This window comes from Penicillium cosmopolitanum (assembly GCF_028827165.1).
Source record: "Penicillium cosmopolitanum strain IBT 29677 chromosome Unknown utg000009l:1.0-9042332.0:1.0-9050551.0, whole genome shotgun sequence".
NCBI lineage: Eukaryota > Fungi > Ascomycota > Eurotiomycetes > Eurotiales > Aspergillaceae > Penicillium > Penicillium cosmopolitanum.
This window is the reverse complement of record NW_026622679.1, coordinates 7,418,007-7,433,090: the sequence shown is the minus strand read 5'-3', so window position 1 is coordinate 7,433,090 and position 15,084 is coordinate 7,418,007. Positions and strand designations below refer to the sequence as shown.

Here is a 15,084-nt window from a genome sequence, read left to right as displayed (position 1 = left end):
TCGGTGCGCCGATGTCGCCACCAGATTGAGATTGGATGACAAAACGGCCAACCTTGTTGGTTCGAGGGCTTCCGTTGGACTCTTGCACTATTTTGTAACTTTGCATTATCTCCCTTCCTTTCTTTTACTTTTAAATCATACCTCCGAGCAAACGGTCCTTTGACGAACTGTCTTGCAATACTTTCTGGCCTATTATCTAATTGTGTGGTCTCGTTTCGCCCGCAGCGGTACCCCGCCACCATGAGCGCGATCCTGTCGGCGGACGATCTGAACGATTTCATTTCGCCCGGGGTCGCGTGTATAAAGCCAGTGGAAACCCTTCCACAAAAGAGCACAAAGGAGGAGGTTTGTCGAACTGTCATCCGACCACACATCTCTTTTATTTGGTACTGACTGCCTTTCATTTCAAAGAATCCTTACGAAGTTACCACTGAAGACAAAGTCGAGCCCGAGAACCTTCCACCCGCCCAAATTTCTTTGACCGACTGCCTTGCTTGCTCGGGATGTGTGACATCCGCAGAAGCAGTCTTGATCTCATTGCAGTCACATACTGAAGTCCTCAATACCCTCGACGCCCACCCCGAGATCCCCTTGGGACAGAAAACCGATGCGACGGTATCAAGCAATGCCGAGACACCCAACCCAGGCAGAGTCTTCGTTGCTAGTGTGAGCCCGCAGGTACGAGCCAGCTTGGCGGCTACCTATGGTATCTCTGAGAGGGAGGCTGGGTATATGATCGACCAGTTCCTACGCGGGCCGCAGGGACTGCGCAGTGGCGGGAAACATGGCGGTGGATTTTCGTGGGTGGTCGACACAAACACCATGCGTGAGGCAGTCTTGGTGCTTACCGCTGACGAGGTGTCGGAATCGATCAATGCGCCAGAGTCTATCCTAGCCGGTGGTCAAGAATTTCCTCTTCCCAAGCGGCCAATCTTATCTTCTGCATGCCCAGGCTGGATTTGCTATGCTGAAAAGACACACCCATTTGTGCTGCCTCATTTGTCTAGACTCAAGTCTCCACAAGCTTTATCGGGAACTTTTCTCAAAACTGTTCTGAGCAAATCTCTCGGCATCCCGGCATCCCAAATCTGGCACTTGGCAGTGATGCCATGCTTCGATAAAAAGTTGGAAGCTAGTCGAGAGGAACTTACCGATATATCATGGCAATCAGGCAAAGATGCACTTGGAACTTCTCAACCTGTTCGTGATGTTGATTGTGTTATCACCACAAGAGAAATCCTTTCATTGGCTTCCTCTCGAGGCCTCTCTCTGCCGAGCATGCCTCTTCAGCCGATTTCAGGGCCCTTCAATATACCATTCCCGGAGAAGACTTTCGAGTCTTTTATTTCTTCTAAACATTCAGCAACTGAACAGTCGCTAGAAACTTCTACTTCCGGGGGTTACCTCCACCACGTTCTGAGGACATTCCAGGCCCGGAACCCAGGCAGCGAGCTTGTCACCAATCGTGGACGCAACGCTGATGTTGTTGAGTATGTGCTAAATTCTCAAGACGGGCAACCGATTATGAAGGCGGCCCGCTACTATGGCTTCCGAAACATTCAGAATTTGGTCCGAAAACTGAAACCCGCGCGAGTATCCAGACTCCCTGGGGCAAAGCCTTTGCCTGCAAGCCGGCGTCAGCCAATGTCCCGCAATGCTGCTGCTGGAAACTCCGGCTCGGATTATTCCTATGTGGAAGTGATGGCCTGCCCCGGAGGTTGCACCAATGGTGGAGGGCAAATTCGAGTGGAAGATGCTCGTGAGATCACGCATCCGCTAGAAAGCACAGGAAAATCGGAGGGTACTGAAGGGGCTATGAAACCGACGCCTCACGAACAGCGTGCCTGGCTCGCTCGTGTGGATGAAGCATATTTCTCGATGGAATCCGATTCCGAGGTCGAACCGGAAATCGTCAAGAATTCCCTTTCAATTGCAGATAAGGAGCAGAGAATCCATGAAGGATTAGAAAATTGGTCGCAGTTCATGGGTATTCCTTTGTCGAAGCTTGTTTATACCACTTATCGCAAAGTGGAAAGCGATGTTGGAAAAGAACAAAATGCATCCAATGACACCAGTCGAGTGGTCGAACTTGCTGGGAAGATTGGCGGTGGGTGGTAAAGCATTTTGCTACTCCTCCCATACTATGATACACATTTTATTTATTGCATGGCGCTGGGATGGCTATTTGTTGCATTTATGGGGAGATACCATTCTTTGGGGCGTATTAGATACATAGCTGTTGGCTGGTAAATGATCGTTTCATCAATATTAAATATAGGTATAAACTTAAATATCAGAATCCCGAAGCTACTATAAATGTATCTCAAGAGTAAGAAGACCAGATTAAATGTGCTTCAAAGTTGATTAAGGCATAGAAGCTGTGAAGCTTATAAACCCCATATGTGAAAATTGAGTCCCAAAAAGGGAAGTGGGTGGGGCTTTGATGAGGTAAGCAGAAATCCTCCGCGAAAAAAGAATCTCGCGAGACATTTGACATCTCCGCATCCACGCTTCCCTCTCCAAACCCCGTTGTCCTCGACACACGATTATCAAACCTTTGCGCACCTTCCGTTGAAACCGAACCATCTCCAAAATGTCCCGCGAAGCATACCAGGTCCCCTCGATGGGCGGCGGTCAGAACGGCTTCGGCGCCGACAACGGATTCAGCGCCATGGCTGTCGATAGCCCCTCTGTCGTCTACCTTTGCGGCGAGTGCTCCGCGCGTGTTCCTCTGAAGCGCGGCGACCAGATTCGCTGCAAGGACTGTGGTCACCGTGTACTATACAAGGAGCGGACCAAGCGGTAAGATCCTCTTTCAGCTGTGGTCGAGCTATTGAACGACGCCGAGCGCATTCACTGACTCACCTTGCTTTATCTAGTATGGTCCAGTTCCAGGCCCGGTAAATCGAATCTCAGTCCGATGAATAATAATAACCCCGGTCTAACGGCCTTGGGATATATGGTGGAGTTGATGGGGTTTGCGACTCGCGACCTGGCGAACTGTCACTTCTTTTTGTTTCTTCTATTTCTGTTCTCGCTTGCGACGAATGATGCATCAACTGGCGTTTTTGGAGTTCTTATACAGAACTAAATATGAATCACACGAGACTACGATTCCGTGGAAACATCCTCTTTAAAACAAGTATTGACAAAAAGTATCAGTAAGGGTTATGTTGCTCTACCATCATTGTAGGATGGGGGAGCTGTTGAGTTTGAAAATTACCTGCAATCAATTCGAACTCTGGTTTTCCTTTATTGTTTTAAGTTGCAAGCAGAATGACCGTGACCAGTGTACGTCTGGAATATCTGAGTCGAAAATAAAAGTGGGCCCGAGCTCACACTCAATTATTGGAATAAGAACAAGAAAGAAATGTAAAGTCGACTCATTAATTGACCAGAAGAGAAGACCGAAAAGCTGGATATGTCTGAAAATATGCAACTTGGCAACTTGTTGTGCACTGCACGTTTTAAAGTTGGTTGGTGACCTCGATGAACTGCTCAAAGCATTTCAGGGCCTGGCCACTCTCAATCGCCCAGCGCGCACGGCGCAGACCCTCCTTCCAGCGACCACCTCCAGGGCCACGCTCAGTGATGACCTTTCCATCATCACCGTGTCCCAGGTTGCTCGTTTCAGCCTCGCAAATACCGGAGGTGACAAGAAGGGCAGCAACGTTCATGAGGACGAACTCCAAGATGGGATCCTCTCGTGGCAACTCATTGCGGAGAATGCTCATTAGCTTGGCAGCATTGTCCTTGGGCATCTTTCGCCCATAAACCTCGGTCAAAGGATGAGTCGGCAAGCCGAAATCCGAGGGATGGAGCGAGAAGGGTTCAATCTTTACCAACGTGCGCGGGTTTTCTTCGTCTTCACTTGAGTCGTCATCCTGGGCACCGGATGACTCCTTGTATGCCGGGTTGGGGTACTCTGACAATCTCCAGCAGTTCGTTTGGCCGGCACAACTGATCTCATCCATATCCTCCGCACCACACACAACCAGCGCCTTCTTGGCTCCAGCATGCTTGAGAGCTTCGGCGAACACGGGGCCGAGGCTCTGGTAAGCAACACCAACAACACGGGCCTCAATGGCCCACTCAATAGGATTCGCGAGAGGGCCCATGAGGTTGAAAATTGTTCGAAGACCGAGGCTGCGGCGAACAGGGTTCGCATACATCATGCCAGGGTGAAAGTTCGGGGCAAACAAGAATGAATAGTTCGTTTTTTCATAGACCTTGGCCACGTTGTCCGCATTAATTGCAGAGATGTTTGGAGGAATCGGTTGAACAGCATTGAGGACATCGGCGGATCCAGAGAAGGATGTCTGCGCGCGGTTACCGTGCTTAGCGGTCATGAGAAGTGGCGAGGCGATGATCGAGGAGGTAGTTGATACGTTGAAGGTGGAATGAGAGTCACCTCCCGTACCAACAATGTCACACTAACAAAGAAACATATGTCAGCCAAATGAAGCTCCAATGTTTTAATAGTGTTTCTTACCAAGCCACCCTTGTAGTTACCCTCACGGATCCCCCGGGCTTTGACAACCTTCTTGAGTGCAGCTTTGTCGATTTGGCAAGCAGCTTCTCTCATGCGGTGGGAGCATTTCGCAATGACGGCAGCATCCTTATCCTTACCAGTCGAGTGCAACAAAGTTAGAAGAGCTGCCGTTTGAATATCGGAAAGTCGGTCTTCAAAAATCAGAGCAAAAGCTGAAGCAATGTCCTCTGCGCTGACGCGGATTTCAGCTGTAGAGGGGTATGCTAAGCGTTGGAGCAGAGGGGAGATTGAAACAACCTCAGGCTTTTCGGCCCTCTGCGCCGGTTGAGTGGAGGTCATAGTTCCCAAATCGAAAATCCAATTGACGATCTATTGCGTAGAATAGCTTCAATGGGTCACTTTAAAAAGCAGCGCAAATGGATGATGCCAACCCCACTGAATGACTCAAGCCCCTCACGCCGCGTTGTCGCTGCCGGCAGAACCCGCCCTCAACACCGCCTGCCATCTTTGGATCTCAAAAAATGTCGCGCCGTCGGAGGTTCATCTCGGTCCACCCCAAGTTCATCTCCAATTCCTTCCATCGTGATCTTCGCAGACATTTCAAGTCGCAATGCCTCCCCGGCTACGTGTTACGACATTTCGGCAACGGGCCTTCCAATGCCATAATGTACTCCGCATCGCTGCCAGGAGTGCCAGCACCGCTGCGGCTCCGGCAACCACACCAGCTGCTCCCATCGAACAAATGACAAAGTCGAAAGCCCCAATTGCTCGTACTCCCCTTACCCAGCCTCCCTCGCACCGCAATCCCGAGTATCGCCGATCACAGCTCCTCCGCGCCTACACCTCCCTCCTCCGCACATCTCCCCTTCTGGTCATGTTCCAGCACAACAACCTGAAGTCTATGGAATGGGCTGCCATTCGCCGAGAACTTACCAAGGCCCTCCAGAAGGTCGATGAGAAGATTGCTTCTGAAGGCAGAATCTCTTCAGCCCTGGCTCCTTATATTAAGGTCCAGACCGTTCAAACCAGCATCTTCGAGGTTGCCCTGCGCATCGTGGAATATTTCCGTCCCAATGATGCCGCCCAGGCTTCCGGAAAACCCCCCTAGCGCCGTCGACCCTATTACGCAGACTTCCGCCGAAATCCCCACGATCTCCGGCTCCAAGGATGACCCTTCCCTGACTCACGACTTGTCTCGTGCTGCTCACCTTGCTGTGAAGCACATGAAGGGTCGACACGAGCTTGCCGAAATCTTGGTCGGTCCCATCGCTGTTCTTTCCATTCCGAGCGTTTCTCCCGAACACATGAAGGCTGCCTTGTCGATTCTGACGCCGAAGGAGGCTGGCTTCCCTGCGCCTACCCGCAAAGGTAACCCTGACTACCACGACCCTATTGTTCAAAACGGTCTACGAAAGATCAACCTTCTGGCTGCCCGTGTCGATGGCCAGGTCTTTGATATTGATCAGACCAAGTGGGTCGGTAGCATTGAGGGTGGTATGGATGGCCTACGCTCCCAGCTTGTTACATCTTTGCAGAGCATGGGCTCCAGCCTTACCAGCACTCTGGAAGGCGCTGGAAAGAGCCTTTACTTCACCATGGAGAGCCGGAGAAGCGTCCTGGAGGAAGAGCAGAACCCTAAGAGCGAGGGTGGGAAGGACGAGTCGTCCTAATATGGCTCCGTCCATATGCATTGATTTTTGTATAATAGGTCACACTGTTGGTTTTGCATCCTAGAGGGCTCGAGCCTTGTTTTATTTTCATTATATCTTTTGCCTAGGATAGGTGTATATTGCGTGAGAATCAAAATATTGAAATTCTTCTCAACTCGAAATGGGATAACGTATCTCATTGACTCATGAGGCGGTATAGAACGGTGATGGAAAAGCAAATGTCCCCGCAGACAACCAAGGTTGGATCCAACCTTTCTCGAACTGCATATGTTCACTCATGTCGGAGTCGCAGCTTAGCGTTCATGCCGACAATGCAACGCGCAAGATCCCAGTTACCATCCAAGCCAACCCAGTCAGTGACCAGAATGCCAGTACCGCAGTCACCATCGCCTTGCTGCTGCTGGCGACAGATATAATCCACCGCAGCAGGGTTGACCTTGGCAGCAATCTTCTCAGGCCATGTATCAGTTTTCCAGAAGTTGCTTGCGCTTAGGAAGTTGATGAAGAAGGGGTACTTCTTCGTTTCCTGCACATTCTGCTGGATTCCGAAAGGATATCGGCAGTGACCAGCACGGTCGATCTGCTCGGTAACAAACTTGATCTTCTTTTCGATATTGAGGGACTCCTGCACTTCATAGAAGTCCTGGATACAGAGCTGGCCACTGGGGCAGCTTGCGTGTGGGGTGTTATCCGCCCACGCAGCAGCATCAATACCCCATCCAGTACCACCGTGCTCCTTCTGCAGGTCCTCCGGCAAGTTGAACCGACGAAGGAGAACGACCTTGCCACGAGCCTCACCGAGGGTTGGAATCTTGGGCCGAACCCACCAGTGGCTGTCGGCACGGGCATAGTGCTGTTGAAGGATATGCGCAAGCTGTTCATCCTTGGCATTTCCAGGGCCCTCACGCTTGAGGGAGATAATGAGGGTTTCAGAGGGATTCTGCTCAAGGAATTCGTTGACCTCGCGCATCAGGTCACTGAAGTACTTGTTGCCTGTCAGTGAGATGGGGAACACGCTGTGCACCAGGATCAGCTCATCCTTCTCCGGTCGATCGGGGTACTGTGGCTGCACGCGAATGTCAAAGAAACGCACGCCATTCTTCAGTTGCTCGCGCGGGTTAACAGCCTGGCAGCGTACCGAGGGCGGGGCGAGATGACAGGTGGGGGAATTGTGCGTGCCTGGGATGGATAGTGCGGAGAGGAGAGTATCATCGCGAAGCTCACGCATCCAGGCATCCAGGTTGGCAGACGAGAAAATTGTCAGGTATGATTCGGGCGTAATGTAGACGCCTGTAAACTTGTGCTTAGGGTTCTCAGTCAGTGCCTTCATTGTGGCGGACTCGGTGGTAGGGACAGGCGTCTGGATCTGGTGACGTTCGCCATCGACTTCGAAGACTGAGACGCATGCGCTCCTTCTCCGAATGAACGAAAGCCTTTCTTTCGGTCTTCTTAGTCGTGAAGGGCTCAATGCGCAAATCAATGCCCTTCACCTCATCGAATGGACGGGTATCATCGTTGATGGACTTGACCGGCTCGGCGGTGCGAGTTTGATTGGTCAGGACGCGAGTGAAGTTCCTGGCCAGAGAGGTGATATCGTCGACGCCCTTGTTTTGTTCTGGGGCCGCGAAGCGCTCGATGCGCTTCAGGACGATCGGCGTGCTGGTGTTGTTGCGAATTGTAAGGTGCTCGGCTACCATGGTGGATTGTGGGGGGAGGGGACCAAGGGTCTCCGATGCTAGAGGCAGATCAACAATGGGGTGGAATTGGAAGTTGAAGAAGGGAGAACTGGACGGATATCAGGATAGACACTTTTTCCTCTGTTTTCAGGGATGCGCCAGGCGAAAAGCAGAGTTACGCCCCCGCTGCCCCTCGATCTGCGGGCGATCGATGGTGCGGAGCGCATCTCTTCTTGGCGGCAGCCTCGCGCCAACTGGTGACGCCGCGATTTCAGGCACCAGGCATGGCGTGGTCTCTTTGAATTGGCATTGGCATTGCTCAATCCATCCGAAATACTGAAGTTCTGTATCCTGGCATCGTCTCTCAGCTCCAAATCATTTGCTCAAGTGTTGCTCAGGATCAACTGAAAAGTGACCCCTCCGTGTTGACCACCCACCCAGCAATGTAGTAGCTACAACAGCTCGAATATTGTGCATTCGGGTGTATTTCCCCGAAGTTTCACGCGATATTGCCTCGGTGGTTGCCACTGTAGCTGGAGCTCTCATAAGAGTCAATATTGTTCCAAGGTTATGGTTTGGCATCTGAGCAATATCATTGGACCAACATACTTCGATGTACCTATCAAAGTAGAGGATTGTTGTTGAACCACGGCACAAGATAACAGGGAGCCCAATTGCTTGAGGGCCTTAAGGAAAAAGAAAAGAAAAGAAAAGAACCTTTAGAATAAAGGAAACAGACATCGAAGTTTTGAGGTTCAAGTTTCTTAGATCTTTCGGAGATGATTTTCCGATCCCGCAGATACTTAGACAGCGCAGAGAACACCTTCATTAGCCAATCGGTCTTTCATCCATTCTACTACCTTAAGTATCTTTCACACAAAATCATGCTCCCCCACAAATTGGCCATCAGCACTATTTCACTGGGTCAGCACCCTTCCCATGCCCTCGACCGCAAGATCAAAGCATCGGCTCTTGCTGGATATTCTGGGATCGAGTTAGTCTTCTCAGACCTCGAAGGGTACTCTCGAACGAACGGACTATCAATATTCGATGCGGCCAAAAAGATCAAGCAACTATGCGATAGTCTCAATATCGAAATAATCTCGCTAGCACCCTTCGAAAACTACGAAGGTGACAGATCCCCGCTGAGTCAACGGCTGCAAACCGCCACTCTTTGGATCCAAATAACCAGGATCATTGGGGCGCCTTATCTTCAAGTCCCCTCTCAATTCAAACTCGATGCCATTGGGGACGAATCTGTTATTGTTTCGGAATTGCAACAACTGGCCGATCTTGGAAATGCTGAGAGTCCGGTTGTTTCTATCGCATACGAAGCATTATCATGGGGAACCTACTATTCAACCTGGGAATCAACAGTGCCTCTGGCTGAAAAGGTTAATCGATCCAATTTCGGGCTGTGTTTAGATACCTTCCATATCGTTACGAAGTTGTGGGCCGATCCATTTGTGTCGTCGGGCAAGTTTCCGGACGCAGAGAAGGCTCTGCAAGATACGCTAGATCGCTTCGTTAAAAGTTGTCCCATGGACAAAGTCTTTTATGTCCAGCTATCTGACGGGGAAAAATTCGATCCGCCATTCTCCAAGGCACACCCGTGGTATACAGAGGGCGAGGCACACCAACTTACATGGTCAAAATATGCACGACCATTCCCTGGTGAAACCGATTTGGGAGGATACATGCCCGTCAATGAAATTGTGCGTGCCTGGATTGTCGAAAAGGGATATAAGGGCTGGGTGTCTATGGAAACATTTGACCGTCGTATGCGCGATGAGAATAGCAGACCGGAAGTCGCTGCTATCCGCGGGTAGAGTCATGGGAAAGAATCCAGAAGGATCTTAAAGGCCCTGGCGCAAGGTTGTGATACTGCATTGAAAATGAAACATGGCTGTGTACTATTATCCGTACCATGCCCGCTGTTGAATAGTCACGATCACCTAGACTATATTGTTTTGGGATACCGTATCTGTCAACAGTCATATTTTTTTTTGAAAACATTTTCAAAATATTGTATCTCACTAGAATATTATATTTTTAAGGGAGCCCTGGCTCTAGAATAGCGCAAAGTGACCGCCAAGCGAGTTGCCCCGCGATGACGCACCTTCAACACCTCAAAATATCAAAAGATCAAAGTTTAACGGTCTGCTCAACATCAGGGTCCGTTCAACGGTTTGCTTTATCAATTCCAATCCTGTCGTCTTCTGAATCAGACATTCTTCAAACCTAATAAGAATGTCTTCGTCTCGTCAATTGGGAGTCGGGATTATCGGGGCTGGCGTACGTCCAAACCCTCTTTCAAGCCAATGCATTCGAGCTAACGAACGGTCCAGGAGGTCTTTCAAGTATGCCATGGGCCTTGCCTACTACTTCTATCCCACCTGTTTAAAATTGAATCAATCTGTGATTTGTCACCTACAACAGTCGATCACTGCGCCACCAAATTCTTTGTCCCCCACAAGACCACCACGCCGCAGGACGTGATTGAACATCCCAAGGTATCTGTGGTCTTTATTTTGACTTCGGACGATAGTCATGTCCCACTAGCCATCGCTAGCCTTCAAGCGGGCAAAAACGTCTTCATCGAAAAGCCTGTTTCTCTTTCCTTGCCTTCGGTCCAGTCCATCATTGACGCCGAAACGAAGGCTGCGGGTAACGCCCGTGTTTTTGTGGGCTATATGCGTCGGTATGCCCCCAGCTACCTGAATGCATTCAAGCGTGAAATTGCGACTCTTCCAAAAATCCTGTATGCTCGAGTACGGGACTTCAGTGGCCCCAATGCGCAATTTGTGGACCAGAGTGGTACATTCCAAGTCAAAAATGCCGACTACCCTGTCAGTTCCACAGAAGAGCGCAACAAGCGCCTGGATGCGCTTTTCAAAGAGGCGTTCCCCAACCAGGAAATCACAGAGGAGAAGAAGAAGTACTGCCGATTCCTGGGTAGCTTGGGATCCCACGATATCTCTCTTATGCGCGAGACACTCGGGTTTCCTGAATCCGTGGACGGAGTCTCCGCCAACGACCCTTTCTATAGTGCCATCATGACCTTCCGCAACCAAGATGGGTCAACCTATTCCACGACCTACGAGAGTGGCATTGACCGAGTGCCCATATTCGATGCCCACATTACTGTGTACGGCGACACCAAGCGGGTTACCATCAAGTATGATAGCCCATATGTCAAGGGCTTGCCCATTTACGTCGAAGTGGAGGAGGTTAACGAGCAGGGTGAAATTCAACGACGCAATGTGCTCTCCTCTTATGAGGATGCCTACACGGCCGAGTTACAGGTCATGTACGATGCTTTTGCCAATGGCAAAGATATCAAGACAACTGCGGAGGATGCTAAGAAGGATCTTCAGATCTATGATATGATGTACAAGAAATGGGGTGGCAATTAAGGGGGAATTGAAAATACACAAATGAGCTTGGGATCGGGTACTTGGTACTTTAACTGAGAATAGATCCATGAGCATAATAGTATTTACTAGTATGAGCCTCTACTGCGTGGGTCTAGATCAAGTGGAATTTCGAATGGATTGGAATGATCTGATTAGTGATGGGATACATCACATATGAAAGTATTTTTAGGGTGACGATTCCTGGGTACTCCGTACTGACTGAGGACTCGGAGATACCACTTTTCAATGCAAGCCCAGCAGGCAGTCGCATTCCTGGGATGGATAATGATTTATGAGTACATAATCGTAGCAGTCTACATATATGTACGGGGTATAGGGGATAATCTATCGGGCCTTCCGGAAGACGCGGCCTTGGCAGATGATAGTGGAAGCGGGGGATTTGGCAAGAAGTGACACTGAGTGGGTCAGTGGAGCAGCAGAATGGACCAGCTCAGCCCCCGGCGATTATGAATGCGCCACCACCGAGAAGATGGGGAGGTGATTTTGGGCATGGGCGGCAAGCAAGTGGGAGATGGGAGATGAAGAACTGCTTTGTGTATGCATACAGAGCACGGGACACAGAGTGCAGAGTGCAGAGTGCAGAGTGCAGAGACTGCAGAGTACTCTGGCATCTACCAATACCAATGGGAAATTAATCCAAGTGATCGATCTCTGAAACGGAGAGAACCAAGAATAGTTCAAGTTCCAGTTCCAACTCACGTAAGGCTTGCCAAGGCCCAAGGCTGGCGGATTCGTCGCTTGGCGGCCCTTTTGGTCTTTCTGTCTCTCTTTCTGTCTCTCTTTCTCTCTATCTACCTCCAGTCTACCTCAACACCACTCGTTATTTACATCTCACTCATTGCCTCCTTCAATACCACCTTCGTTGAATACTCTTTCCAATCCTTTCTCGGACAAATTACTCCCGTGCATATTTCCAGCCCCTCTTTGGGTGTGGCTGTGCCGATCCCGACATCTCCGAGACCCTGAATCTGTTTCCCCATGGTTGCCTGGTCCCTTGAAGTTTATCGAGACTGAGTCCACCCATCTCCCTCTGGTTGAACATTTTCAACCACCTGGGCCATGAAGTTTTCGAGGGCCTTTCTGCCCGTGATCGGTGCATTGTCCGCTCTGATCGCGCCTGTTCAAGGTATGTCTCGTCTTGTTTCCGTACCTCTGAACGTCTGCTCATAGCCTACCTAGCGAGATCTCGCGCTTCACAAGCGATTCGCCAACTTACACCGATCGATAATGCTGTGATTCACACACCCTCCCACCAAATAGAGCACACCTCCCACTTCGATCTCACCTTCGAGCTACATCGCGATGGCAAGCGGATAAAGTTGGAGCTCGAGCCTAACCTCGACATTCTCGCCGATGATGCGAATGTGCGATACATGGACGGTGACGGCAACTGGAAGGATGAACCCTTTGAAAGGAGTGCCCATAAGGTCTTCCGTGGCCGGGCCCTTGTGGGATCGGGAAAGGGAAGATGGACCCCTACCGGCTGGGCAAGAGTCAACATCCGAAGGGATGGCCCTGAACCGCTGTTTGAGGGTGTATTCAGCGTTGATGAGAACAAGCATCATGTCGAACTGCACTCGACCTACTCCGCCAAGCAGCGAGCGATCGATGCCGACGTGGAAGACCGCGCGTACGACTACATGTTGGTATATCGAGACACCGATATGATCCGCGGCCACGTCGAGCTCAAGCGATCCCTCGATGATTCCACCGGCTGCCAAGCGGACAAACTCGACTATAATTCCGAATTGACAAGCTCTCTTTTTCCGGTCGGCATCGACATGCCCGATGGCCAATGGGGATTTAGCCCACTAAATTCCATGTTTGGCATGAGCAAACGTAATGATGTTGGAGGAGTCTCCGGCAGCTCCGGTGGCGTGAATCTCAAATCAACAATCGGAGATACGTCAGGATGCCCCAAGACAAAGAAAGTCGCGTTGATTGGCGTGGCTACCGACTGTGAAATGACCAATCAGTTCAAGTCCAACTCCACCCCCAAGGATGCTGCCAAGGAGTGGGTTATCAACCTGGTGAATACCGCATCTAGCCTCTATGAAGACTCTTTCAACGTGTCTATCGGTCTGCGGAACCTGACTGTTAGCGACGCTTCGTGTCCCACCACGGCCAACGATGCGACGCCTTGGAATATGGGTTGTGATAGCGGCAATATCACTTGGCGCCTGAACGAGTTCTCCAAATGGCGTTCTGATCACGAGGACGATAATGCATACTGGACCTTGATGACCGGCTGCCCAACGGGCCAGGAGGTCGGCGTATCATGGATGAGTCGACTATGCTCATCAAGCCTCAGCAGTAGTGGAGGCAGTTCAGTCACTGGTGCCAACGTTGTAGTTGGCAATTCAGGATCAACTTGGCAAATCTTCGCACACGAATCTGGACACACCTTCGGTGCCGTGCATGACTGTGATTCGCAAACATGCCAGGAGGATCTTAATGAGTCATCCCAGTGTTGTCCGCTCTCGTCGTCAACCTGCGATGCCGATGCCAAGTACATAATGAACCCTTATGCCGATGACAAAATGACCAAGTTCTCTCAGTGCACGATCGGCAACATCTGTGCAGCCATCGGCCGCAACAGCGTCAAGTCATCTTGTCTGTCAGATAACAAGGGCGTTGTGACCATTAGCGGCAGCCAATGCGGCAATGGTATCGTGGAGTCCGGGGAAGATTGCGATTGTGGAGGAGAATCCGGCTGCGGTGACAATAGCTGCTGTGATGCCAAAACATGCAAATTCAAGGACAACGCCGTCTGCGATGACTCTAACGACAACTGTTGCAATAAATGCCAGTTTGCCTCTGCCACCACTGTTTGCCGGGCCAGTACCAGTGAATGTGACAAGGAGGAGAAGTGTGACGGGAAATCTAGCTCTTGCCCGGAAGATGCGTACGAAAAGGACGGAAGTTCCTGTGGTGACGGCCTCAAATGTGCTAGTGGCCAGTGTACGAGCCGAAACCGCCAATGTCGCTCTGTGATGGGTACTTTGCTGAACAGCAACGACACCTGGGCCTGCGACAATACCGACCAGCCCTCGTGCTCCCTCGTCTGCGGCGCGCCAAAATCTTTCACCCAATATCCCTATGGCACCTGTATCGAGATGAATCAAAACTATCTCGATGGGACGCCCTGTGAATCTGGTGGCACTTGCGAATCCGGTCAATGCAAGGGCTCATCAGCTGCAGGCTGGATCAGGGATCATAAGAATCTCGTCATTGGCATCTGTGTTGGCGTAGGCAGCCTCATTCTCCTTGCTATATTCTTCTGCTTGATCAACCGGTGTCGCATGGCTAAGGCCAAGAGTCGTCTAGCGAAGAGGCCCCCGCCAGGGGCACCCCCTATGGGTCGCTATGCAGGCCCTCCGCCTCCCCGTGGACCTCCGCAGGGCCAGTGGTATGGATACTCTAATTATGGATATCAAAATGTCCCACCACCCGGGCCACCTGGGCCTCCGCCCCGCTACGCTTGATGATTGCCTTGCTTTTTCCACCTTAACGATAAACCTTCCTTTTTGCATTATTTGGATAATATGGATTCTTTTGGAAGTGCCTTGGGAAATGCCTAGCACTCTCTTCGGCGTTAACGATAATTGGTCGATGGGGTTGGAGATTTCTTTATCTCCTTCCTCTTTGCATTGTGAGGCTTCTCTTCTTGTGGATGTGTCTAAAGTTCGTTCTGGAAACAATTTATTATTCTAGAGAGAAAGTATTCTCAACTACCAATTCATCAGACTAGACGTATTTTTGTATTTGAAGTTCCTCCATCGGGAATTAGGCTCATCTTCAATATCAAA

General features: G+C 50.5%; 8 protein-coding genes across 8 annotated transcripts; 6 read left to right on the top strand and 2 right to left on the bottom strand.

Moving 5' to 3' along the window:
• Positions 1–240: 240 nt before the first annotated feature.
• nar1 (iron-sulfur cluster assembly protein NAR1) lies at positions 241–2,118 on the top strand (the record flags this gene model as incomplete). Its single annotated transcript, XM_056635493.1, has 2 exons — positions 241–345; positions 412–2,118. The coding sequence occupies 2 exons, from the start codon at positions 241–243 to the stop codon at positions 2,116–2,118; spliced, it is 1,812 nt and encodes a 603-aa protein (XP_056486113.1).
• A 475-nt stretch (positions 2,119–2,593) lies between these two features.
• Positions 2,594–2,904, top strand: N7509_010855 (Rpo12/RPC10 RNA polymerase subunit family protein; the record flags this gene model as incomplete). The annotated part of the gene is made up of 2 exons (XM_056635492.1): positions 2,594–2,802; positions 2,880–2,904. 2 exons carry the CDS (start codon positions 2,594–2,596, stop codon positions 2,902–2,904), a joined length of 234 nt encoding a protein of 77 aa, XP_056486112.1.
• Positions 2,905–3,467: 563 nt separating this feature from the next.
• On the bottom strand, positions 3,468–4,831 carry N7509_010854 (anthranilate phosphoribosyltransferase; the record flags this gene model as incomplete). Its single annotated transcript, XM_056635491.1, has 2 exons — positions 3,468–4,433; positions 4,493–4,831. 2 exons carry the CDS (start codon positions 4,829–4,831, stop codon positions 3,468–3,470), a joined length of 1,305 nt encoding a protein of 434 aa, XP_056486111.1.
• A 271-nt stretch (positions 4,832–5,102) lies between these two features.
• Positions 5,103–6,162, top strand: N7509_010853 (mitochondrial 54S ribosomal protein uL10m; the record flags this gene model as incomplete). The annotated part of the gene is made up of 2 exons (XM_056635490.1): positions 5,103–5,546; positions 5,623–6,162. The coding sequence occupies 2 exons, from the start codon at positions 5,103–5,105 to the stop codon at positions 6,160–6,162; spliced, it is 984 nt and encodes a 327-aa protein (XP_056486110.1).
• A 271-nt stretch (positions 6,163–6,433) lies between these two features.
• On the bottom strand, positions 6,434–7,859 carry N7509_010852 (phosphatidylinositol-specific phospholipase C; the record flags this gene model as incomplete). The annotated part of the gene is made up of 2 exons (XM_056635489.1): positions 6,434–7,528; positions 7,590–7,859. The coding sequence occupies 2 exons, from the start codon at positions 7,857–7,859 to the stop codon at positions 6,434–6,436; spliced, it is 1,365 nt and encodes a 454-aa protein (XP_056486109.1).
• Positions 7,860–8,722: 863 nt separating this feature from the next.
• Positions 8,723–9,667, top strand: N7509_010851 (sugar phosphate isomerase/epimerase family protein; the record flags this gene model as incomplete). Its single annotated transcript, XM_056635488.1, has 1 exon — positions 8,723–9,667. The coding sequence occupies one exon, from the start codon at positions 8,723–8,725 to the stop codon at positions 9,665–9,667; it is 945 nt and encodes a 314-aa protein (XP_056486108.1).
• A 421-nt stretch (positions 9,668–10,088) lies between these two features.
• On the top strand, positions 10,089–11,254 carry N7509_010850 (Gfo/Idh/MocA family oxidoreductase; the record flags this gene model as incomplete). The annotated part of the gene is made up of 2 exons (XM_056635487.1): positions 10,089–10,133; positions 10,187–11,254. 2 exons carry the CDS (start codon positions 10,089–10,091, stop codon positions 11,252–11,254), a joined length of 1,113 nt encoding a protein of 370 aa, XP_056486107.1.
• Positions 11,255–12,334: 1,080 nt separating this feature from the next.
• On the top strand, positions 12,335–14,760 carry admB (uncharacterized protein; the record flags this gene model as incomplete). The annotated part of the gene is made up of 2 exons (XM_056635486.1): positions 12,335–12,401; positions 12,446–14,760. 2 exons carry the CDS (start codon positions 12,335–12,337, stop codon positions 14,758–14,760), a joined length of 2,382 nt encoding a protein of 793 aa, XP_056486106.1.
• Between the last annotated feature and the right edge of the window lie 324 nt (positions 14,761–15,084).